A 20393-nucleotide genomic window follows, 5' to 3' on the forward strand; every position below is an offset into this window, starting at 1 on the left:
AGAGATGCTTCTGGCACCTTCATTATACTACTGTTGAAGAATGCTAAAGGTGCACCTCTTTACCATAGCTTTCGTCACTTGAGGTTTACGTTCTTAAAAGGTAAAGGACCCCTGACAGTTAAGTCCAGTCGCGAACGACTCTGGGGTTGTGGCGCTCATCTCGCTTTACTGGCCGAGGTAGCCGACGTTTGTCCGCAGACAGTTTTTCCAGGTCATGTGGCCAGCATGACTAAGCCGCTTCTGGCAAAACCAGAGCAGTGCACAGAAACACCGTTTACCTTCCCGCCGGAGCGGTACCTATTTATCTACTTGCACTTGGATGTGCTGTCGAACTGCTAGGTTGACAGGAGCTGGGACTGAACAATGGGAACTCACCCCGTCACGGGGATTTGAACTGCCGACCTTTCAATTGGCAAGCCTTAGGCTCAGTGGTTTAGACCACAGCGCCAACCGTGCCCCATTTAACGTTCTTTAGGACCCACCTTATTTTTATGGTTGTAAGTTGTTTTAATATTGTTTTGTAATACTGTAACCCGCCCTAGGACCTTAGGGTGAAGGGCAGGTAAGAAATAAATCAATATTATATATTATTATTAGGCCTCCAAACCATTAATAACCAGTGTCTCAAGTCCAGCAGACCCTCCAAGTGGCCCTATTTTCCAGGGACAGACCCAAATTTACAGAAGCCATCCCAGTGTTTTATTTGACCCCGGAATATCTGGCTTTTCCTTAGGACATCCTTATTTTCTTTGGAGAAATGTTGGAGGGTATGTTACCTGACCCCCCAAGCCATTTGAAAACAGCCCTGTATAGGGAAGTTTTTAAATTTTTAATGTTTTGTTTTATATATATATATATATATATATATATATATATATATATATATATATGCTGGAAGCTGTCCAGAGTGACTGGGGCAATGCAGTCAGATGGGCGGGGTATAAATAGTAAAATTATTATTATGGAATAATAATATTATTTCTCCAATTTTCACCTGTGTATTCCCAGAGACCTGGAAGGTATTTTTGTGTTTCTGAATTGTGGTCTCCTGCTTCAGACTCCAATATGATTGGATTAGTTGATTACTTGCCTAGTAATTACCCTTCTGAGGGGGATATAATCCCTAGAGAGGGGGTTTAAATTATCAGGAATGCAGTAGGGTCAAACTATTTATAAATTATTCCATTTTGGGAATGCTGCCAGTATGATTCCATCAGGGACTGTTCTTCTTTTAGAAGAACGATAGGCACCTCACAGCTAATTACCATCCCATCAGCCTTATCAGCATTGTAGCTAAGGGATATGCTAAATTCCTACTTCTTAAACTTGAGAACAGTCAGTAGAAATGACAACTTTGCAGAGAAGAGAGATTGTTCAAATGAAGAGAACGTAAAGGAATGCAAATGTTGGCAAAAAGTGTTGTGTTCTGCCTGACTGTCTGAGGCACTCTAGGCCCCCAGAATGCCAATTGCTGAGAATTGCATACTCTCCAAGGTGACGTGACCCAAATCTAGGACACCATCTTCCAGGTCTGAAATCCTGCACAAGTCATGTGACCTGCGTGAGATTGCAGACCCAGAAAAAGTGTGGAACTGCAGCACCACACGCGATCCCGCAAACGGCACCCACAATATAGTGTGAGTGCACATTGCAATGAATTTTTTTAAAATACAAAGAATATTGACTTATTAGAAAGAGCATGGAAGGGGAAAGTGGATGTGTTAATCTAACTCCATTTTTATAAATGAAAACCATAAACGTCATCTTGGAATGGTTACCATGAATGACAACAAGGTCTACCAGAGATATCTCTCAATGTTCTAGCTCTCTCTCTGCCTATTGAAGAGCATTTTGCTGTACAATAAATTAGTGCCTTGCTTGGCTTTAAATTGTCTGAATTTGACATCACGTTGATTGTCTCTTCAGCCCCTTCCTGGCGTGGAGATTCCTGCTCTGATACATTTTCTCTTTTGGTTTCCTTGCTCCAGCTAGCCAAGCCAGGGACCTTTTGTCAAAGATGCTAGTGATTGACCCAGCCAAACGGATATCAGTGGATGAAGCCTTACAGCATCCGTACATTAATGTCTGGTATGACCCAGCAGAAGTGGAGGCGGTAAGTGAAACATTGTTCTTTACACTAAGCTTTTCCGGTTATCACAAACCAGCGTTCAGCTAGCAATGTGAAAGGAATTTGTTCAGTTTGCATTTTAGGGGAAAGCATTTGCAAAAAAAAGAGAAAAGTATTATGCGTGCATTGTTGCGCACTGCGATTCTCTGCTGCTGTTTCATTATTCCAAAATTGTCTGCTTTTTTTGGGTGATCATTTAAATTGTACATTAAATTGTACTTCTTTCAATTATACTGTTGTAAAACAGCCTGAAACCGTTTGCTAAAGGATGGGCTATAAGTACAAATACAGTGGTACCTCAGGTTACATACGCTTCAGGTTACATACGCTTCAGGTTACAGACTCCGCTAACCCAGAAATAGTACCTCGGGTTAAGAACTTTGCTTCAGGATGAGAACAGAAATCGTGCTCTGGCGGCGCAGCAGCAGCAGGAGGCGGCCCCATTAGCTAAAGTGGTGCTTCAGGTTAAGAACAGTTTCAGGTTAAGAAAGGACCTCCGGAACGAATTAAGTACTTAACCCGAGGTACCACTGTAATAACAAATATAAGATAAACACACACAAAAATGTGGGCAATTTTTCTGTGCCATCTTTTTTTTTTTTTTTTTTTTTAAGTTACAGATGTGGAAATGGATTGAACTGAGCTTAAAGACTGCAAAAATGAGAAACTGTGAGAAACTGAAACAGACAGATTCCCAATTCTGATTTGAATTGGGACAAGTTTTTCCAACTCGCTGGATAATGTGCAACTGATGTCTTTATAGTCTAAATCACTTCTGTTGCATTATTCTTTTTTTAGTAGCAGTGGGTGACTAAAGTGTGGCATGGGGAGGGCAGAAGTTTCTGGGGTTTGTGGCTCTCCTGGACTACAAGTATAAGACACTGGAGGGAGCTGAAAAGCAGACTGAAATATATTTGTCCTGTGTCACTCATCAGGCAACAGTATGATTTCCCCCCTGTTTTTCTTTTCCATCCTATTGATTTCCCCCAACTTAAAAGCTTCTCCAGTCCTCTGGTTCTATTGTTTGTTTTGTTTGGCCAGAGTCCACAGCATTGGCCAATGCAAACCTTTGCATAGACTTCTTGCCTGGATTTTGTCACTTTGTGACTCCTTTTAGCTCTAAACAAAATAAAAAAATAAAAAAATTCCTTCCAGTAGCACCTTAAAGACCAACTGAGTTAGTTCTAGGTATGAGCTTTCGTGTGCATGCACACTTCTGCATGCACACGAAAGCTCATACCTAGAACTAACTCAGTTGGTCTTTAAGGTGCTACTGGAAGGAATTTTTTTATTTTTTTATTTTGTTTTGACCATGGCAGACCAACACGGCTACCTATCTGTAATCCTTTTAGCTCTGTAATTCTAATTCTAATAATGATGAGGAAGCTAGAACATGATAAATACAGCGGTGCCTCGCAAGACGAAAATAATCCGTTCCGCGAGTCTCTTCGTCTAGCGGTTTTTTCGTCTTGGGAAGCATCCCTATTAGTGGCTTAGCGGATTAGCGATATTAGCAGCTTAGCGGTTTAGCGGCTATTAGCGGCTTAGCGGCTTAGCGGCTAAGCAGCTATTAGTGGCTTAGAAAAAGGGGGAAAAAGAAAAAACTCGCAAGACTCGCAAAACATTTTCGTCTTGTGAAGCAAGCCCATAGGGAAATTCGTCTTGCGAAGCGCCTCAAAAAACGAAAAACCCTTTCGTCTAGTGGGTTTTTCGTCTTGCGAGGCATTCGTCTTGCGAGGCACCACTGTAGTTGACAGAGATACTGTTTTTATCCTTCCCATAATACCCAATGCCATTGATAAGCAATAGGACAAAATGAAATAATCTTTCTTACAATATGAAGATGATCACGACGACAACAACAACAACAACATGGTGCTATTTATGAATATAATTATTTTCCCTACAGTTCCCTTTCTCAACAGTAATAGCAAGTTCAAGAAGATAAAACTGCCATGGTGAAACAATTGCTTTAAAACGAATAAAAGAACAATAATGGCAGAATGTAGAAAAGGGTGCATTGTAATAATAATAGTTAAGGAGAGGTGGCAGTATTGCTTAGTTGTATTAAATAGAATAATAAATGTGGAATATAATCTGGTAACAAGTAATACATAAGACAGCAACCAAGTAGATTATGCCTCATAGGGAGTACTGAAAAATGATATCCTGAACTTTATTCTTTGAAAAATGAATAAATGGGCTTCGTTTTTCTCTCAGTTGATCGTTTTGTTGCGTCCCCACTCAAGTTTTGGTTATGTCTGTGAATTTGATCATATAAACCATATTCCACAATCTTAAAAGCTATTCATGAATCCATTTTTTGTCTGGTTTGCTTAGTAAAGTGTTATCAGGATTTCTTTTATCTTCGGACTCTGTCTGCATTATATAAGTGACTTTGCCAACACTATTTGATTCATCTCATTAGGTGACAACTACTATCTGACTATCAGTTTTGTAATCATTTTCTTTGTGGTTCATATGTGGAGTATTTTACATATGTTTGTCCATGTTTCACACATTTCACCAAACTTAGCTGCCGCTACAGAATATAGTAACTACCACTGAGTCTGGAATGCCCTCCCTAGAGAAGTCTCCCTAGAGAAGTGATATTTTCTGTAGCCAGCTGTCAGGGAACTGACATCAGAGCGAGAGGCGGAGGCAGGGCTCCAGAGCGATGCCGGAGAGGGGACCAGCAGGGGGGAAGGAATTCAGCGTAACACCAGTAGAGAAGAGAGGGAGATGAAGTGGAGACAGCTCTCCAAGACCCTTCACCAGAGACTAGTGGAGAGAGCGCTGACACGCCCCTGCCTTCCCCGTACTTGCGCAGACGAGTTCTGCGCAGGGAAAGTAGGAGGAGACTAGGCGTCAAACAGCTCTTATGCTGCAAGAGGTTCAAGAAACGCCCACTGACGGATTCTGCAAGTGACTGACCGGTCACGGAGTGTGAGCTGTCAGCCAAAGCATGGTTGGCCAGGCAATATAACTAAAACTGAAGGCAACTTACGCACAAGTAACCCCCTTACAACCATTACACCAGCAAACGCCTTGTTCTCCCTTTCTCACCCTCTATTTTGAAAATGTGTTGGTGCACCCCTGTTTTCCTCTGCTGTTGATTTTACCTTGAGGTCCTTTTCATTTCTTTTGCAGTCTTATTGTTATGTTATTATATTTTATGTTTTTATCCTCGGTTTGCTGAAGAGCTCAGAGAGCTTTGGCTGTTGGCCAGCAGAGAAATGTAGTTAATAAGCGAAATGAAATTAAATAAGAAATAAATGAATCATTAAGAGGTTAACTGGAGTAGAATGTTGGAGGAAATGGAGGAAATGGAATATTTTCTTTCCAGTCACAATCTGCAGTTTTGATGTTGGTAGTTAGTAGGAAAGGAGAATGACAATAGCAAGCCATAGTAGTGCCATAAGTGTCATTAGTTCTCCATTTGCCCTCTGGGGGAAGAGGTCAGGTGTTAGTATGCAGTTACAGGAGGTATAATCAATCCTAGCAAGCTTCACAATACGCCCTAGAGAGCATTTCATAATCCTTCCCAATGCCAGTGTTGCTGTGGGAGTAAATTCATTAGCGTTTGTGAGGTGCTCAGTTACCATAGCGATGAGGTACCATATGGAGAGACAGGTCACAGTCTGCAAGCTTGTGTCCTTTTCTGCTTTGACAACGGGACCTGAGAACGTTGGAGGTGCATATGGCCAAAGGCATCAACCCTACATGGCTGTGTAATGCTAATCAGTAATTATCAGAAGTTTGCAGTCATTTATTCCAATACATTGCAAGGGGAATAATTCCACCACTTTTGTTTCGAATTTACAGCACTCTCTTTGTCACACAAGGATACACCAGCGCCTAGTATTTAAAGATATGCTAATAGCTCTATGGGAGCACAAACTCATTCAAAGGTTTCCCTCCGGTACAGTGTTTGCGTCCTCTTCCTTCCAGCTGCCTCTATGTTCTACGCTCTTCATTAAAATACTTAAAATGAGCTACAATTGATATATAAAACTCCATTTATAAGCAACCATGGCTGTGATTGTAGGTAAGAATGACCCTAGCAGGTGAAAGCCGTCTGAAATCGAAATGTCTGTTGTGAAAGACGACCAAGATAGGGAGTCATCTGTGTCTCTCAGGGCAAAGATATCCAAAACCACTGGTGCAGCCACTGAAACATTTATGTAGTCAATTGCAGCTGTCTTTCCTCTGGGCAAACCATCCCCAGGGATGTAATTACTTGTAGAAATGCACCGTGTGAACCAGTGGTAAACACAGATGCCCTTTGCAGTGACAGTCTCCCCAAAAAGTGCTGTAGCGATAATGAACATCGCTGTAACGGAAGCTGTCGTGTTGCAGGTTACATTCAAATGGCGCCCTATTCCATCTTCCTGACTTTTCCTTACCAGTTAATTCTCACAGACCTCACCCTCCCCACCAACCAATTAGACCAGGGGTGGGGAACATTGTGGGCCAACTTTGACAGGGGGCAGGGCAATCCACATGTCAATCAGGTGAGGTAATCATGCTGTCACATGATTGGCAGGTGGATTGCCCCCCCCACTTGTCTCATTCTCAACATAAGAGGCAGAAAGAGGGAGCATGTGAAGGACTGCAAAGTCTGCCCTGAGCTGATCCTGTCAACATTTTACCGTCTTCCCTTGCTTTTCCTTTGCCTCCTGCCCAGTGATGATTCAAAGGAATGCCAGCCTCTCTACGCCTTCACCAAAGCTTCCGCTGCCCTCAAGGACTCTCCAAGCCTGCCTTCCTTTCGTCCTCACTGAGCCTCCCACTCTTCTCCCCATTGACCTCACCAAGCCTGTAGCTTATCCCTCAGTATTAAAATTCCCAGCAGTCTTAACAAACTACAGTTCGCAGGATTCTCTGGGGGCAAACCATACGCGTTAAATGTGCTTTACATCTGGCTACTGCTCACATCGGGACGCAGGTGGCGCTGTGGGTTAAACCACAGAGCCTAGGACTTGCCGATCAGAAGGTTGGCGGTTTGAATCCCCACGATGGGGTGAGCTCCCGTTGCTCAGTCCCTGCTCCTGCCAACCTAGCAGTTCGAAAGCACGTCAAAGTGCAAGTAGATAAATTGGTACCGCACCGGCAGGAAGGTAAACGGCGTTTCTGTGCGCTGCTCTGGTTCGCCAGAAGCGGCTTAGTCATGCTGGCCACATGACCCGGAAGCTGTACACCGGCTCCTTCAGCCAATAAATCGAGATGAGCGTGCAACCTCAGAGTCAGTCACGACTGGACCTAATGGTCAGGGGTCCCTTTACCTTCACCTTACTGCTCACATCAATTGATGAACACACATATTGATATTTATTAATGATCACACACATTGATATTTTTGTTTTTCTAATTGTCTGCAGGGTTCCCCCCTTTTATTCTGCTCTTTTTGAAAGCTACACAACCCCAAACTGGGAATTTAATGTGTGCATTATCTCCCCGGAAGAAAAATATCCACCCCACCACTTGGCCTACTAAACTTGGCTGTGGGAGGAAAAAGGAAATAAAGCCAAAAGTATCAGATTTACACAAGGGAGCCTCTGAATAATTGGCTGAAGCACAGCAGAGGGGAACAGGGAGCATTTAAATATATATCTATAGCTTGGTCTTTGTAGCAAATGGCAATGGTTTTGTGTCAAGAGATTAACCTAGAGGTAATGACCCCGAACATCTTCCTGGGATTTACAGTTTGAGCTTGCAAGTGAGGACAAAGGAAGGGGGGTGGCATTCCAGCCAAGGTGCAGAAGCCAGAGCCAGTTAAACTCTCATTTTATAAGCCTATTTTAAAAAGTTCACGATCTTTTCATAGGCTACAGAAGAGCCATAAAATTATGATGCCTCGTTCAAATGGCAGGGGAGTGTAACGCGTTTGGGAAATGGCAGAAGGAAGGCAAAAGCCTTCTTTTTCTCTCTCTCTGGCAGGTTTAAAAAGTTGTAGACGCTGGTGGTCTTTCTTTAAATGCCAGGCTGTGACCTGCTGCTAACTAGAGGGAAATGTATATTATTACTCCGGTGACATGCTGTTCATTCACAGTGAATGAAGGACAAGCTGGAGACGGATTGTAGGAAAATACAACTAAACGCCAACCTGACTTTTTTGACCTCTGAGTACTAGTAAACAATTGCTTCCCTTGTGCTGCCATTTAGGAATATATTGACTTTTGACTCCTACTGACCGGAGTGTTTGCGATGTGTGGTAGAAAGCCTTACTTATTCCACACACTTATACATTACCGATTGACTACAGGCAACCATTTTTGAAATATTGGCTGTACTACACGTTTTCTTAACATTCGTTATATTTTAGGATTAGGGTTTCCAGGTTGACATTACAGTGGTACCTCGGGTTACATACGCTTCAGGTTACATATGCTTCAGGTTACATACGCTTCAGGTTACAGACTCTGCTAACCCAGAAATAGTGAAAACAAAACAAATTCCTTCCAGTAGCACCTTAAAGACCAACTAAGTCAGTTCTTGGTATGAGCTTTCGTGTGCATGCACACTTCTTCAGATACACTTCTTCAGATACACACTTCTTCAGATACACATACCAGAAATAGTGCTTCAGGTTAAGAACTTTGCTTCAGGATGAGAACAGAAATTGTGCTCTGGCAGCGCGGCGGCAGCAGGAGGCCCCATTAGCTAAAGTGGTGCTTCAGGTTAAGAACAGTTTCAGGTTAAGAACAGACCTCCGGAACGAATTAAGTACTTAACCCGAGGTACCACTGTACAATCCAAGATGCTTCAAATGCATTTGTAGAACAGCAACTAATATTTTGTGGAAATAGAAGAATTGTCGCCATAGAAGAATTGTCGCCATGCTTTAGGAAGATACTGACTTTCCATATTTGTTCCATATTTGTTCCAGGCTGTTTTTGTGATGGAGGAGAGTTCTTGACTTCTTGTATGAGGGTTCCCAGGAAGCATCTGGCTTGTCTACTTTGGGGGAAAGATGGTGGAATACATGATGCCTTATTCTGATATGGCAAGGCTCTTAGGTTCTTACGTGGCATGGCTCCACGTTGTTTGGGGCTGATTCACATGACACCCTGCAAATGGCCAGATGTGGTTTGAGTGAACTTAAATATTCAAGATGGTTGCTTGACTGCTCAATCGGCCTCCTGTCTTTCCTATCCAAACAAGCTGATAAACTGACAAAGTGATAAATCACTCATAGAAACCCTCTGCAAGTAATTCAGAAACCCACTCCTCATCATCATGATCATCATCACCCCTCTATTTGTTTACTGCCTTTGCACAAAAATCAATGCTGAAAGTGGTTAGTAATAATAATAATAATAATAATAATAATAATAATAATAATAATAATTTATTTATACCCAGCCCATCTGGCTGGGTTTCCCTAGCCACTCTAGGCAGCTTCCAGCAAAAGATTAAAAGTACATTAAAACATCAGTCATTAAAAACTTCCCTAAACACAAACAAAACACCACAAACAAAACTTCCCCTTCACAACAAAACACCAGAAAATCAACAATTAGAAGGATAACTCAAAATAGTGGCAATAATAAAACAGCAACGTAGACCATGTAGAAAAACGGCATAAAAAGAAACAACATTATGGTACTATTAATGGCAACAGATGCTAGAAAACTCATAAAAGAAACAGGGGAGTTTGGTTTTACCTCGGTCCTGGAAGTTCTAGTCATTCCTTCTGTGTGTACAACAAATTAGCCAAGAATCAAATTAGTCTGGTCAAGTATCACGGCCTCAGCTTCTCCAGGGGCTTTACTGCCTCTTGAGTGTCACCCACTAAGGTGGCATTAAGGCTTCCAAAGGAGGCAGGTAGCTGGGATGTGCTGGTCCCAGGGGGGAGGTTACCGTGGGGCGAGGTCCAAGACCTGAGTCGAGGGTTGGCAGACAGTCCTCCATGGGCGAAGCAGGGTCCAGGGCGAGGAGCAGGGCAAGGACAGGAACTCTCGAGGAACAGGACAGGGTGCTGGCCGAAACAGCTCTTCAACGACGTTGCTCCCGCAACCTGGGACCGGGCTGACTGGCCTTTATCTTCTCTGAGGCCAGGGGTGGTCCCGGCCCCCAGGAGACCCGCCTCTCCTGGCCTTAAGGCGAGCACTCCTCCTGAGAGAACCCAGTTCCCTTCGCCTCTCTGCCCTGGGCCTCTGCAGTTCAGGAGAGGCTGAAGGGTTACTGGACCTAGGGAGAGACTCACCTGTAGGCACTGAGTCCTCAACCACCTCCAGAGCCAGAGTGGATTCACCTGGTGCCTGCTCCTGAGGATCCGGCACAGGTTCAGGTGCTTCAGATCCAAGGCCCTGCCCCAGTTCAGCCGGCCCTGGAGGCGGGGACTCCTGTGCAGGCTTGGGTTCCTCCGGTTCAGCCTCTGAATCGGATTCCCAGGCCATCACATGGGAACACTAATTCTTTGAGGTTCCATAATTATGAATGTGCATTACAAGGAGCGGCAGCAGACTGAAGGAAGTCTCTTACATACAGCTGAAACATGCAGAGACCTCTCTAAACATGGTTAGGAAGATAGTCTGGTCCTGAAATGGACTGCACTGATAAGGCTCTTCAAGATGGGTTCAAGATGGCTTCCTTCAGGGCCTGTTGACTGTTTTCGTTTCAATTGCCACTTCCCCAAAAGTTACTGGGGAGGGATATGCATGTAACCCAGTGGGCAGCATGTGGAACTAGGACCACTGATTCCTGAATTTGAATCTATTCTCTGCCATGAAGCTCACTGGGTGGCCTTGGTCCAGTCAGTGTCTCTCAGCCGAATTTACCTCACATGGCTGTTGTAAGGGCAAGGCTCCCTGGGTGAAGTAAGGTCAGCATAGAAATATGATCGATAAATATCTTGCCCCCTGATCTTTCAGACCTGCTTGGTATGCCTTCCTCCTGCACGATTTTCTTCTTTTTTCTTTTCTGCGTGTAGGAGTGCCACTGCACACTCAACTTTGACATTCAAAGCCCCTTTGCCAGCGCTCTTCGGCGTAGCATCTGGGTTCTTTGCTTGACTGATGATTCCTGCTTGGGCATCTTGGTATTTGAGATAGCTCTGGACAGTGGAGGCCCCAGCTAGGTCATCTGTTCCTCACCCTTTGAGCCATTCATGAGTGTGTAAATGCATTTTCAATTTAAGCTACTAAGGTCTTGTTTATGTCCCAGGAAAATACTTTAAATGTAGCAGCTTTATACGGATCTGTAAAATTGTATATTCTGTTCTGTCTTGCAGATATCTGCATACTCACCCTCAATCTCCATTTTCTGTAGTAGCCAGTACCTAGGGTTAAGAACTTAATTCGTTCTGGAGGTCTCTTCTTAACCTGAAACTTTTCTTAACCTGAAGCACCACTTTAGCTAATGGGGCCTCCTGCTGCCGCCACGCCGCCGCTGCATGATTTCTGTTCTCATCCTGAAGCAAAGTTCTTAACCCAAGGTACTATTTCTGGGTTAGCAGAGTCTGTAACCTGAAGCGTATGTAACCTGAACCTATGTAACCCGAGGTACCACTGTATTCACAATGATTCTAGGAAAACCTTCTAGTTAATCCCTTTTCTAATGAATCAGCAAAACCTTTCCTGAACCTCTTCTTCTAGGAATGTATATTTTCCTCAACCTCCTTAAGGTTGATCTCACATTAGAATTTTACATGTGTCAGCATTACAGATCCATGAAGGTATATTGTGTTCTGCAGTTGCTATCTGCCATTGTAATCAGAAGTGGCCTCTTTGAGCCTGTCCACACCAGAGTTTACGATATGATACAATATGATAATCTTTATTGTCATTGTCCCATACAGAACAATGAAATTGAAAAATCTACATAAGACATTCAAAAACCAACAAGCCTGCTATCCCAGCTATCCCAACCTGGTTAGCCCCCTAAAAACTCTGATACCCCATTTTTAAATACAATATACTCCCACAGAGACTCCTTACACTGCATTTAAAACCAAAATCGCATTGGGTTTGAAACTGTTTCTCAGGCAGATAGTTCTAGTCTTTATAACCCTGTACCTTCTTCCAGAAGTCAGAAGCTGAAAGAGGTCATTTCCAGGGTGTGTACTATCCTGCGCTATCTCTGCAGCTTTCTTATGGCACCTGGAAGCATAGATTTGATTTACTGTGTGTTTGCAGCTGTTTGCATTCCCATTTAATCGGTGTAGTCTAAATGACATTGCCCTCAAACAACTCCATGCTTTCCCCTGTAAATTCAGGTTTACCCGATATGGGAACAATCCAATAAATTAGGGAAAATGGGGCTCCAAACCACTTCACTTGAGGTCAAAGACAATTTGTTTCAGTGTTTTGGGGTGAGTGGATCCGCTGTCACTTTCTGCAACCCCCCATTCATTGCCCAATACATCCTCAAGGCTTCCATTTATTTTCCAGCCACATACAATGAAATTGGCAGAGTTGGGTAGAATAATGCAGGAACACTGATGAAGTGCCACAGAACAACTGATAAAAGTACTGGACAATTTGGTGGTGTGCCACTCCGCACCTGACACCAGTCTCATGGCAGCTGCTTATTTGGAGGAAGAAGAGGAGAGGTGATTCAGCAGCAAGGTTGGTGCAGTGCAAACACACCAGCAGATATAGTGGATTGGTTCCGCTGGTATGTTTGCACTGACCAGGGTTCAGGTGAGTGGTGGCACCCTATCATGCAACCCATCACTGTGCAGCTTTAGTGTATCAATGACCTGTTGCCGTAAACAGACACAACAGAAAAAAACAGCCAGGAGCCCCAAGCTAAAACTGTGCCACATTTTGTGAGTATTTTTGCCTTGGAGATTTGTTTGTAGTTTTAATTAATCTTTGCTATATCAAAATAATCTCTGTAGGCTTCCAGCCGAAGGGAACTGGTCAAGCTGGAAGTCAGTGCTGCCTCAGGACTTTTTGTTTCCGTGGCAACCGTAACCATGGCTACCAGCATCTGTTTGGAGCTGTAAGGGGCAAGCATGTTCAAGCTCCTGTGCAAATGAAGCGATTCTCTGAACATGGTGTGCAATTTCCTTTCTAGCTAGAAAGCATTTGTCCGAGTCTGTGGACTCCAATTTTAAGCTAGAAGATTCTCCGATAAAAATGAGTGTGGTAAAGAACTATCTATGGGTGGAAAATTAAGGTACTTCATCAAAAGTCATAACTTAGAAATGGGTCCTGGTGTTGTTGTTTTTTAAATTAGTTTTTATAGAAGATTTTTGTGTGTGAAACAAACAAATAGGCAAGGAAAGGTACATATAGCAAACTGAATTCCCCCTACCCAACTCCGTAAGTGGCAGAAAAAACTACACTCATTCATTTTCTCACACAAAAAGCCACAAATTCCTGCATCTCTCCTCCTCAGAATGAGGATGGGGAATTCCTAAAATAGAACTATACACAGTGGGTGGCGCTGTGGTCTAAACCACTGAGCCTCTTGGGCTTGCCGATCAGAAGGTTGGCAGTTCGAATCCCTGCAATGGGGTGAGCTCCCCTTGCTTGGTCCCAGCTCTTGCTAACCTAGCAGTTCAAAAGCATGCCAAAAAGTGCAAGTAGATAAATAGGTACTTCTCCGGTGGGAAGGTAAATGGTGTTTCCATGTGCTGCTCTGGTTTCTGTGTTCCATTGCGCTAGAAGCTGCTTAGTCATGCTGGCCACATGACCCGGAAAAACTGTCTGTGGACAAACACCAGCTCCCTCGGCCTGTAAAGTGAGATGAGCGCCACAACCCCAGAGTCGTCTGTGACTGGACTTAACTGTCAGGGGTCCTTTACCTTTACCTTTATATCACCAACCAAGTGCACCACATAATCCCATACGTCCTAGAAGACAGAACGAAACAATGGGTGCACATGGAGATAGAAAAATGGGCCCTGTTGATGGAAACCTGGGTTACTGAAGGAGGAAATTGCCCTCTCCTCCTCCTCCTCCTCCTCCTCCTTCTATGTTTACAACTCTAAAAGGTAAAGGTAAAGGGACCCCTGACCATTAGGTCCAGTCGTGACCAACTCTGGGGTTGCGGCACTCATCTCGCTTTATTGGCCGAGGGAGCCGGCATACAGTTTCCGGGTCATGTGGCCAGCGTGACTAAGCTGCTTCTGGCGAACCAGAGCAGCACATGGAAACACCGTTTACCTTCCCACCGGAGCAGTACCTATTTATCTACTTGCACTTTGACATGCTTTCAAACTGCTAGGTGGGCAGGAGCAGGGACCGAGCAACGGGAGCTCACCCTGTTGCGGGGATTCGAACCACCGACCTTCTGATCAGCAAGTCCTAGGCTCTGTGGTTTAACCCACAGTGCCACCTGCTTTACACATGCTTTAAAGACACTCTTTCCTTAACATCACCAATGAAAACTACATCTGAAGGTATGTACCTCTCACCCCTTGCTTTTTCCTGTTAGACCTATTGCAGTCGTTAAGAGTCGTCAACAGGCTCATCACAGCTATCTGCCAATCACCCATTCCCACCACCCTTCTGAGTAATACCCCTCCCCACCTTCTCACTATATAGAAAGGTCCGGTGACTTCTGTTTCAGTGTATCTGAAGAAGTGTGCATGCACACGAAAGCTCATACCTAGAACTAACTCAGTTGGTCTTTAAGGTGCTACTGGAAGGAATTTTTTTATTTTGTTTTTACATCTGAAGGAAAAGCCTTTCTCAAACTAGGTGCTGTTGTTTTGTTTTTAGCTGGATGAGACTTTCTATGGGAAGAGGGGAGGAAATTATCATTCTTGAGTTCTGGATTTTTATCCTTTGCCTTACCTCCTCTTTGATGTCAACCATCGTGGCCCAGCTTACATGGCATAAAATGCAGCTCAGCCCTCTCTGATCTCTAGAGTAGGCTGCCTAATGAAGCAGACAACAACGTCCGCTCTTGTGCAAAGCCACAACCCTCGGCCTGCCTCCCCCCACCCCCAACCTGTGGCCTGTGCTCTGTGCTTTGCCCCTCATTAGCAAATGCTAGCTCTAGGCCTGGCAGATTTGCTGAGTGACAGGCTGTCAGACTCGCTCATCTGGATGACCCAGGCTCACCGCCTCTCTGTTGTCATGGGCTATGAAATATACTCGGAGTTAAGAGTGGATTTCATGCTCTTTATTCAGCTCATAGTGATGAGGAGGAATGGAAGTTCCCCCAGAATGTCTGCTTTATATACATTACTTACACACAATGGGCCCCACGTGATTGGCTAATTTCGGGATTCACCTGTAGGCCAATCAGGTTGCGGATTCACTTCCACCTGGAGCTGGATTGGGTGGCCCCTGTGGACCACTCAGACTGCTGCATTCTGGGTCCTATTGTTCTAGGACCAATCAGACTGCTGCCTTTTGGATCTTATTCAACTCAGTACATAACAGGCTACTTCTGCGCTCTGCTCTTAGCTTGAGCGAGAGGAAAAAGAAGACTCTGGCTGGGATTTCAAAGGCTTGGCACAACACAAGACTCAGACTGATGGGCTGGTTTGCAGGAAGGAAGGGGCACGAGTTCACAAGGAAATCAAAAGACGGGGCTTTAGTAACAATAGAACGAATCTATGGCTGCATATGGAACATGAGAGAAATTCACTAAGAATATTTCTCCACCAGTGCATTCCTGGTGGAATGAGCTGCCCTCTCCTCCCTGCTTATGTTGTTCTGGGGGGTTCTCCTGTCCCCCACAAGCCAAATTGTGGGGCAAGAGGGGCTTGCAGGGGGAGGAGAGGAGGGAAGCCCTGTTGCACTAGCAGAAGACCTTGCACAGTTTTTCCACTACAGTAATGGGACTGATTAGTGCAGTCATCTGTTTCTTTCCAGGAAAGTGCTATTTCCACAATCGCAGCCGCCAGGAGGTGGCGTGTTAGACATTTGTATGGAAGTTCCTTCTTACACCCTTTGGGTAGGGGTGTAACAACCCGATTTAACATTTATGCACTTTAATCCTGGCATCAAGTCGATGAATGGCCTGCCCGTAATGACTCTTGTCCCTTGGAGCTCCCTCACACTGCAGCGCGGAGAGGACTGCTGCGACAGAAACGGGTCCCTTTTTCCATTTCCTTGATGTTTTGGTGTTGAAACTGTCCCATTACGTCTGGGCTTAATTTCATTTTGTGCTCCTATTCATCTGACCTCTCTTGTGTGTTTTGAATCAACAGCCACCTCCACAGATATACGATAAGCAGCTGGATGAAAGAGAACACACAATCGAAGAGTGGAAAGGTAATCTCATTTTTTTCAAAAAGGCAGGGGACCTGATGCTTCTCTGAATGTCCTCCTTCTCTGTTTCTTCCCTCATTTTTCTGTTGAGGACCACACCCCCTGGTTCATTCTGTTGGAAGACACATGTAGGTGGGGCAGGAACTGGTGGTGGGAGGAGCCGAAGCCAGTGGGGGGCAGGTCCAGAGTCAAAAGTGGGCGGGGTCACCCTTTTATCTCCTTTTGCCACCAAATTTTCTCTTTCTTAAGGGACATGGGTGGCGCTGTGGGTTAAACCACAGAGCCTAGGACTTGCTGATCAGAAGGTCGGCGGTTCGAATCCCCGCGGTGGGGTGAGCTCCTGTTGCTTGGTCCCTGCTCCTGCCAACCTAGCAGTTCGAAAGCACGTCAAAGTGCAAGTAGATAAATATGTACTGCTCCGGCAGGAAGGTAAACGGCATTTCCGTGTGCTGCTCTGGTTCGCCAGAAGCAGCTTAGTCATGCTGGCCACATGACCCGGAAGCTGTACGCCGGCTCCCTCGGCCAATAAAACGAGATGAGTGCCGCAACCCCAGAGTCAGCCACGACCGGACCTAATGGTCAGGGGTCCCTTTACCTTTACCTTTTTCTCTTTTTTCCTTTTCCTCCCCACCCACTAGGCCAACAGAGTAGGGACAGATTACTCTTGCTAGAGATCTGGACTTCTGATCACTTGCGGAGGCCTTCCCCTCTCTCCCCCCTTCTTCTTTCACAGACTCCTTTACAAGGCTGATAATTTATTGCGGTCTTCTATTTGCGCTTTCTTTGAATGGTGCTGGGGGGGAAGCTAGCAACTCCTCTCCACTTTTCTAACTGGCTCTGTTGTCTCTTGCAGAATTAATCTACAAGGAAGTAATGAATTCTGAAGAAAAGACTAAAAATGGTGTAGTAAAAGGACAGCCTTCTCCCTCAGGTACTCATTCCCAGTGAATGACCATTTTGTGCTCGCTGCAAGCTCCATCGTACAGTGATGGATTCTCACCAAAGTGTCTTAATCTGCTGCTATTAATTCAGACGTAAGCAGCCGCAGCTTTGAGGCTGAACATTACTTTTAGACAATTTGGTACATGGAAGTGAAGATGAATTGCATTAATTGAACTCCAGGTTCTTATTTTTCTCTTTTGGGAAAGGCGGCATGAGAGTCTAGGTTACCGTCAGGACTTTGGATGGATGAACACAGTTGTTTCAAGTCTCTATACTGATTCCATCCATCCATCCATCCATCCATTTCTTTATTATGGCCAGCATTTTATTATGACCAGCATTTTATTGCATCCATAGATAAATCATTTGGGTTGGTGTACTTGTAGCCAGCCAGTTCCTTAACCATGATTTAAGGATGAGCTGCTCCCTTTCAACTGCATCTCACCCCAAACTGCAAATTCACCCTGCCAAGAATAACCATGGCTAAAGATTATCTTTGCACTTACCTTAATTGTGATTAATGCCAGTCCTGCTTCAATTCTGAACCTCCAGTCAGAAATCTGCTTGCCAGCTGAGAAACTAATAAATCTCTGTTTTTGTGCTGCCTGTCTGGGACAGGGGGAAATTGCCAAAGACCGGATAAGCTGCAACCCAGCTTAGGTCGCCAGGTTTTTCTGGGCTTACTTAATGGTCACCAGGTCCCTTTTGAACCAGAGTTTAGGAACCATTGTGAGAACAGGATACTGGACTAGATGGGCCTTTGGGCTGACCTAGCAGCGCTGTTCTTGTGTTCTTATGAAGCCCACTAAACATTTGCCTCGCCTTACTCCATCTAGGTAGTCACAGGTGCAAAGCACTCTCCAAACTGTGCAAGCAATTGGCAAGGACAAGGCACAAAGAAAATTTGATGATAGGTTGCCAGACTAGCAATGGGCCCAATGGAGTTTTTCAGTGCTACGCACATTGATTTCAGTTCTGGTGACAGAAAGGCGATTCAACAGATTCTTGCAGAGCAGAAAGTGAAAAGCAAAGCATGCAGGTTTGATTTAAGAGGTTCTTGCATGTGCCCGGTGTCATCTTTCTTCAAGATGGAGTGGGTATCAGAATAAATCATGGTTCACAAGCACATCTGTCACACAGAGCTGTGTGTGTTGGGTGATTTATGGGTAACAATAACAGAGTTTGCTTGCGTGGGGAAGTAATTTGCAAGGACTAATTAAGTATTGGCTTTCATCTAAAATGGATCATCGCCTAAAATGGAGCATCATGGGTTGGGGGGGGGGCCTCTAGACAAGATTGGGGTGGGTGTTGGGGGCTGCAGGGGAAGAAGAGGAAGCCTCTTTGAACAAGCAAAAGTCTGCTTACGTGATGTTGGACTAGCACCCTTTTTTCATTTTATTTCCTCCACCTTGATATATTCCAGTGTTTTCCTTCCATTTACATTTTCATTTTCAGCTCCATGCAGTTTGATGGTTTTGGTTGTAGTAAATTTTAATAAGGGATGGGGAAACCAGCTATTTGATGAAGCAATATTTTTTTCTAGGCTACTTTATTTCTCTAATGGGGGTGGATAGGAGGGAATGTTATCAGTGGAAAACATGAGAATGCTCCTTGCAGCCAATTAAAATGAAAGATGGTGGGAGCATGGGGCAGTGAAGGAATGATCCACCAGCGCATTATAACTGGAGAAGAGTAATACAAGTCTGGATATGCAGCCCATTCCTGCAGCAGTCTGTGCCAACATTGCAAGAAACTGTCACATCTCTGTGGTTCCCTGAGGACTATGGGAGAATTGCAAAAATGTATAATATAAAAGGCACTTGGTTGTTTTTTTTTAGGTTTCACTGGTTGTATTAGAAAAATAAACCTATACAAAGGTATAAATCCCAAACAGTGCACAAATACAAAATATTCTCTCTATGTTATTTAGCTTTTAATCTCAGCCACCGTAGAAAATGACAGACCCAGCTCTCACCTGGAAGCGTCCCTCTTCCCTCCCAATCTCTCATCCTTGGAGATCTTCACTTCCCCACCTCTCACTCAAGGTCCTCCCATCATATTATATATATATATATATATATATATATATATATTTGCCACCTTCATGTGGGTGTTGTCCTTGGTCCCCAGTAGCATCCCAGAAGGGGAGATTCCCTGTGGTGCCTCCACTGACAATCATCACTGATAATCATCTGATGAGAAGCCATACTGAGGCCATGCCTCTGAAAACAACAGGCCGGTTTCTCATGTAAGATTTTGTATTTCTGTCTGGAGGATTCCCAAATACAAAATGGGTAGGCTGTGCATCTTTTAAGAGTGGAGCATGTGCGTTTAAATGTACATATATTTTTATTTATTTAAAAAGAAACCATCCTGACAATATAGATGTGGGGTTTGAACAGGATCAGTGGTGTAGCATGGGGGCACGGGAGCGGTTGCCCCAGGTGCAAAATTGTTAGGAGTGCAAAATTTCAACGCCCGTTGCTGCCTCAATACAGCTGTGTGTCTTCCGTTGCTGGGCTCTGTTGAAAATGGCTTCTCCATGTGAACCAGGAAGTGACCTCTGGTTGACATGGACGCCATTAGGCAGTTGAATGTGCATGCATACTCCATCTGTTTCTCTCCCTCCCACCGCCGTGTGGCCCCAGGCTCTGGCAACCCACGCTATGCCACTGAACACGATTAGCGACTGTTTTCCATCCATTCATCCTGATCATAATAAATAAATAAATAAAGGATTGCGCTGGAGCTGAAGCAACTTCTCTTCTTATCTCTCAAGCATTCCCCGGGCTTTCAGGTTGAATCACGCCGGTGTTCATTTTCTTAGCACAGGTGCAGCAGTGAACAGCAGCGAAAGCCTCCCTCCATCCTCATCCGTCAATGACATTTCCTCCATGTCCACAGACCAGACCCTGGCGTCGGACACTGACAGCAGTTTGGAAGCTTCTGCAGGGCCCCTCGGTTGTTGCAGGTGACTAGCCGCCTGCCTGCGAAACCCGACGTTCTTCAGGAGATGATGTAATTTAGGGGAGGGGGGGAAGAATCATTGTGGTCATAAAAGAATTTGATGATGGCAAGGAAGAGAAAAAAATTTAAAGGAAAAACAAACACACATAATGATTAAATAAAACAAAACCCTTTCA

The 20393-nt window shown here is 44.5% G+C and overlaps 1 protein-coding gene across 8 annotated transcripts in view; it reads left to right on the forward strand.

Annotated features, from left to right (window-relative positions):
• Positions 1–20393, forward strand: part of MAPK10 (mitogen-activated protein kinase 10) — a 231044-nt gene extending 210651 nt beyond the window's left edge. For 7 of the 8 annotated variants that reach the window (XM_081877012.1, XM_081877013.1, XM_081877011.1 and 4 more), the window contains 4 exons: positions 1989–2113; positions 16248–16311; positions 17162–17239; positions 20083–20393. In XM_081877012.1, the coding sequence (XP_081733138.1) occupies positions 1989–2113; positions 16248–16311; positions 17162–17239; positions 20083–20225 (410 nt within the window). In that variant the 3' untranslated portion in view covers positions 20226–20393. Of the gene's footprint in view, positions 1–1988; positions 2114–16247; positions 16312–17161; positions 17240–20077 lie in introns of all 8 variants that reach the window. The other variant, XM_081877018.1, reaches the window with a different exon arrangement.

The sequence above is a fragment of the Podarcis erhardii genome (genome assembly GCF_964252035.2).
Source record: "Podarcis erhardii genome assembly, chromosome: 9".
Taxonomy (NCBI): domain Eukaryota; kingdom Metazoa; phylum Chordata; class Lepidosauria; order Squamata; family Lacertidae; genus Podarcis; species Podarcis erhardii.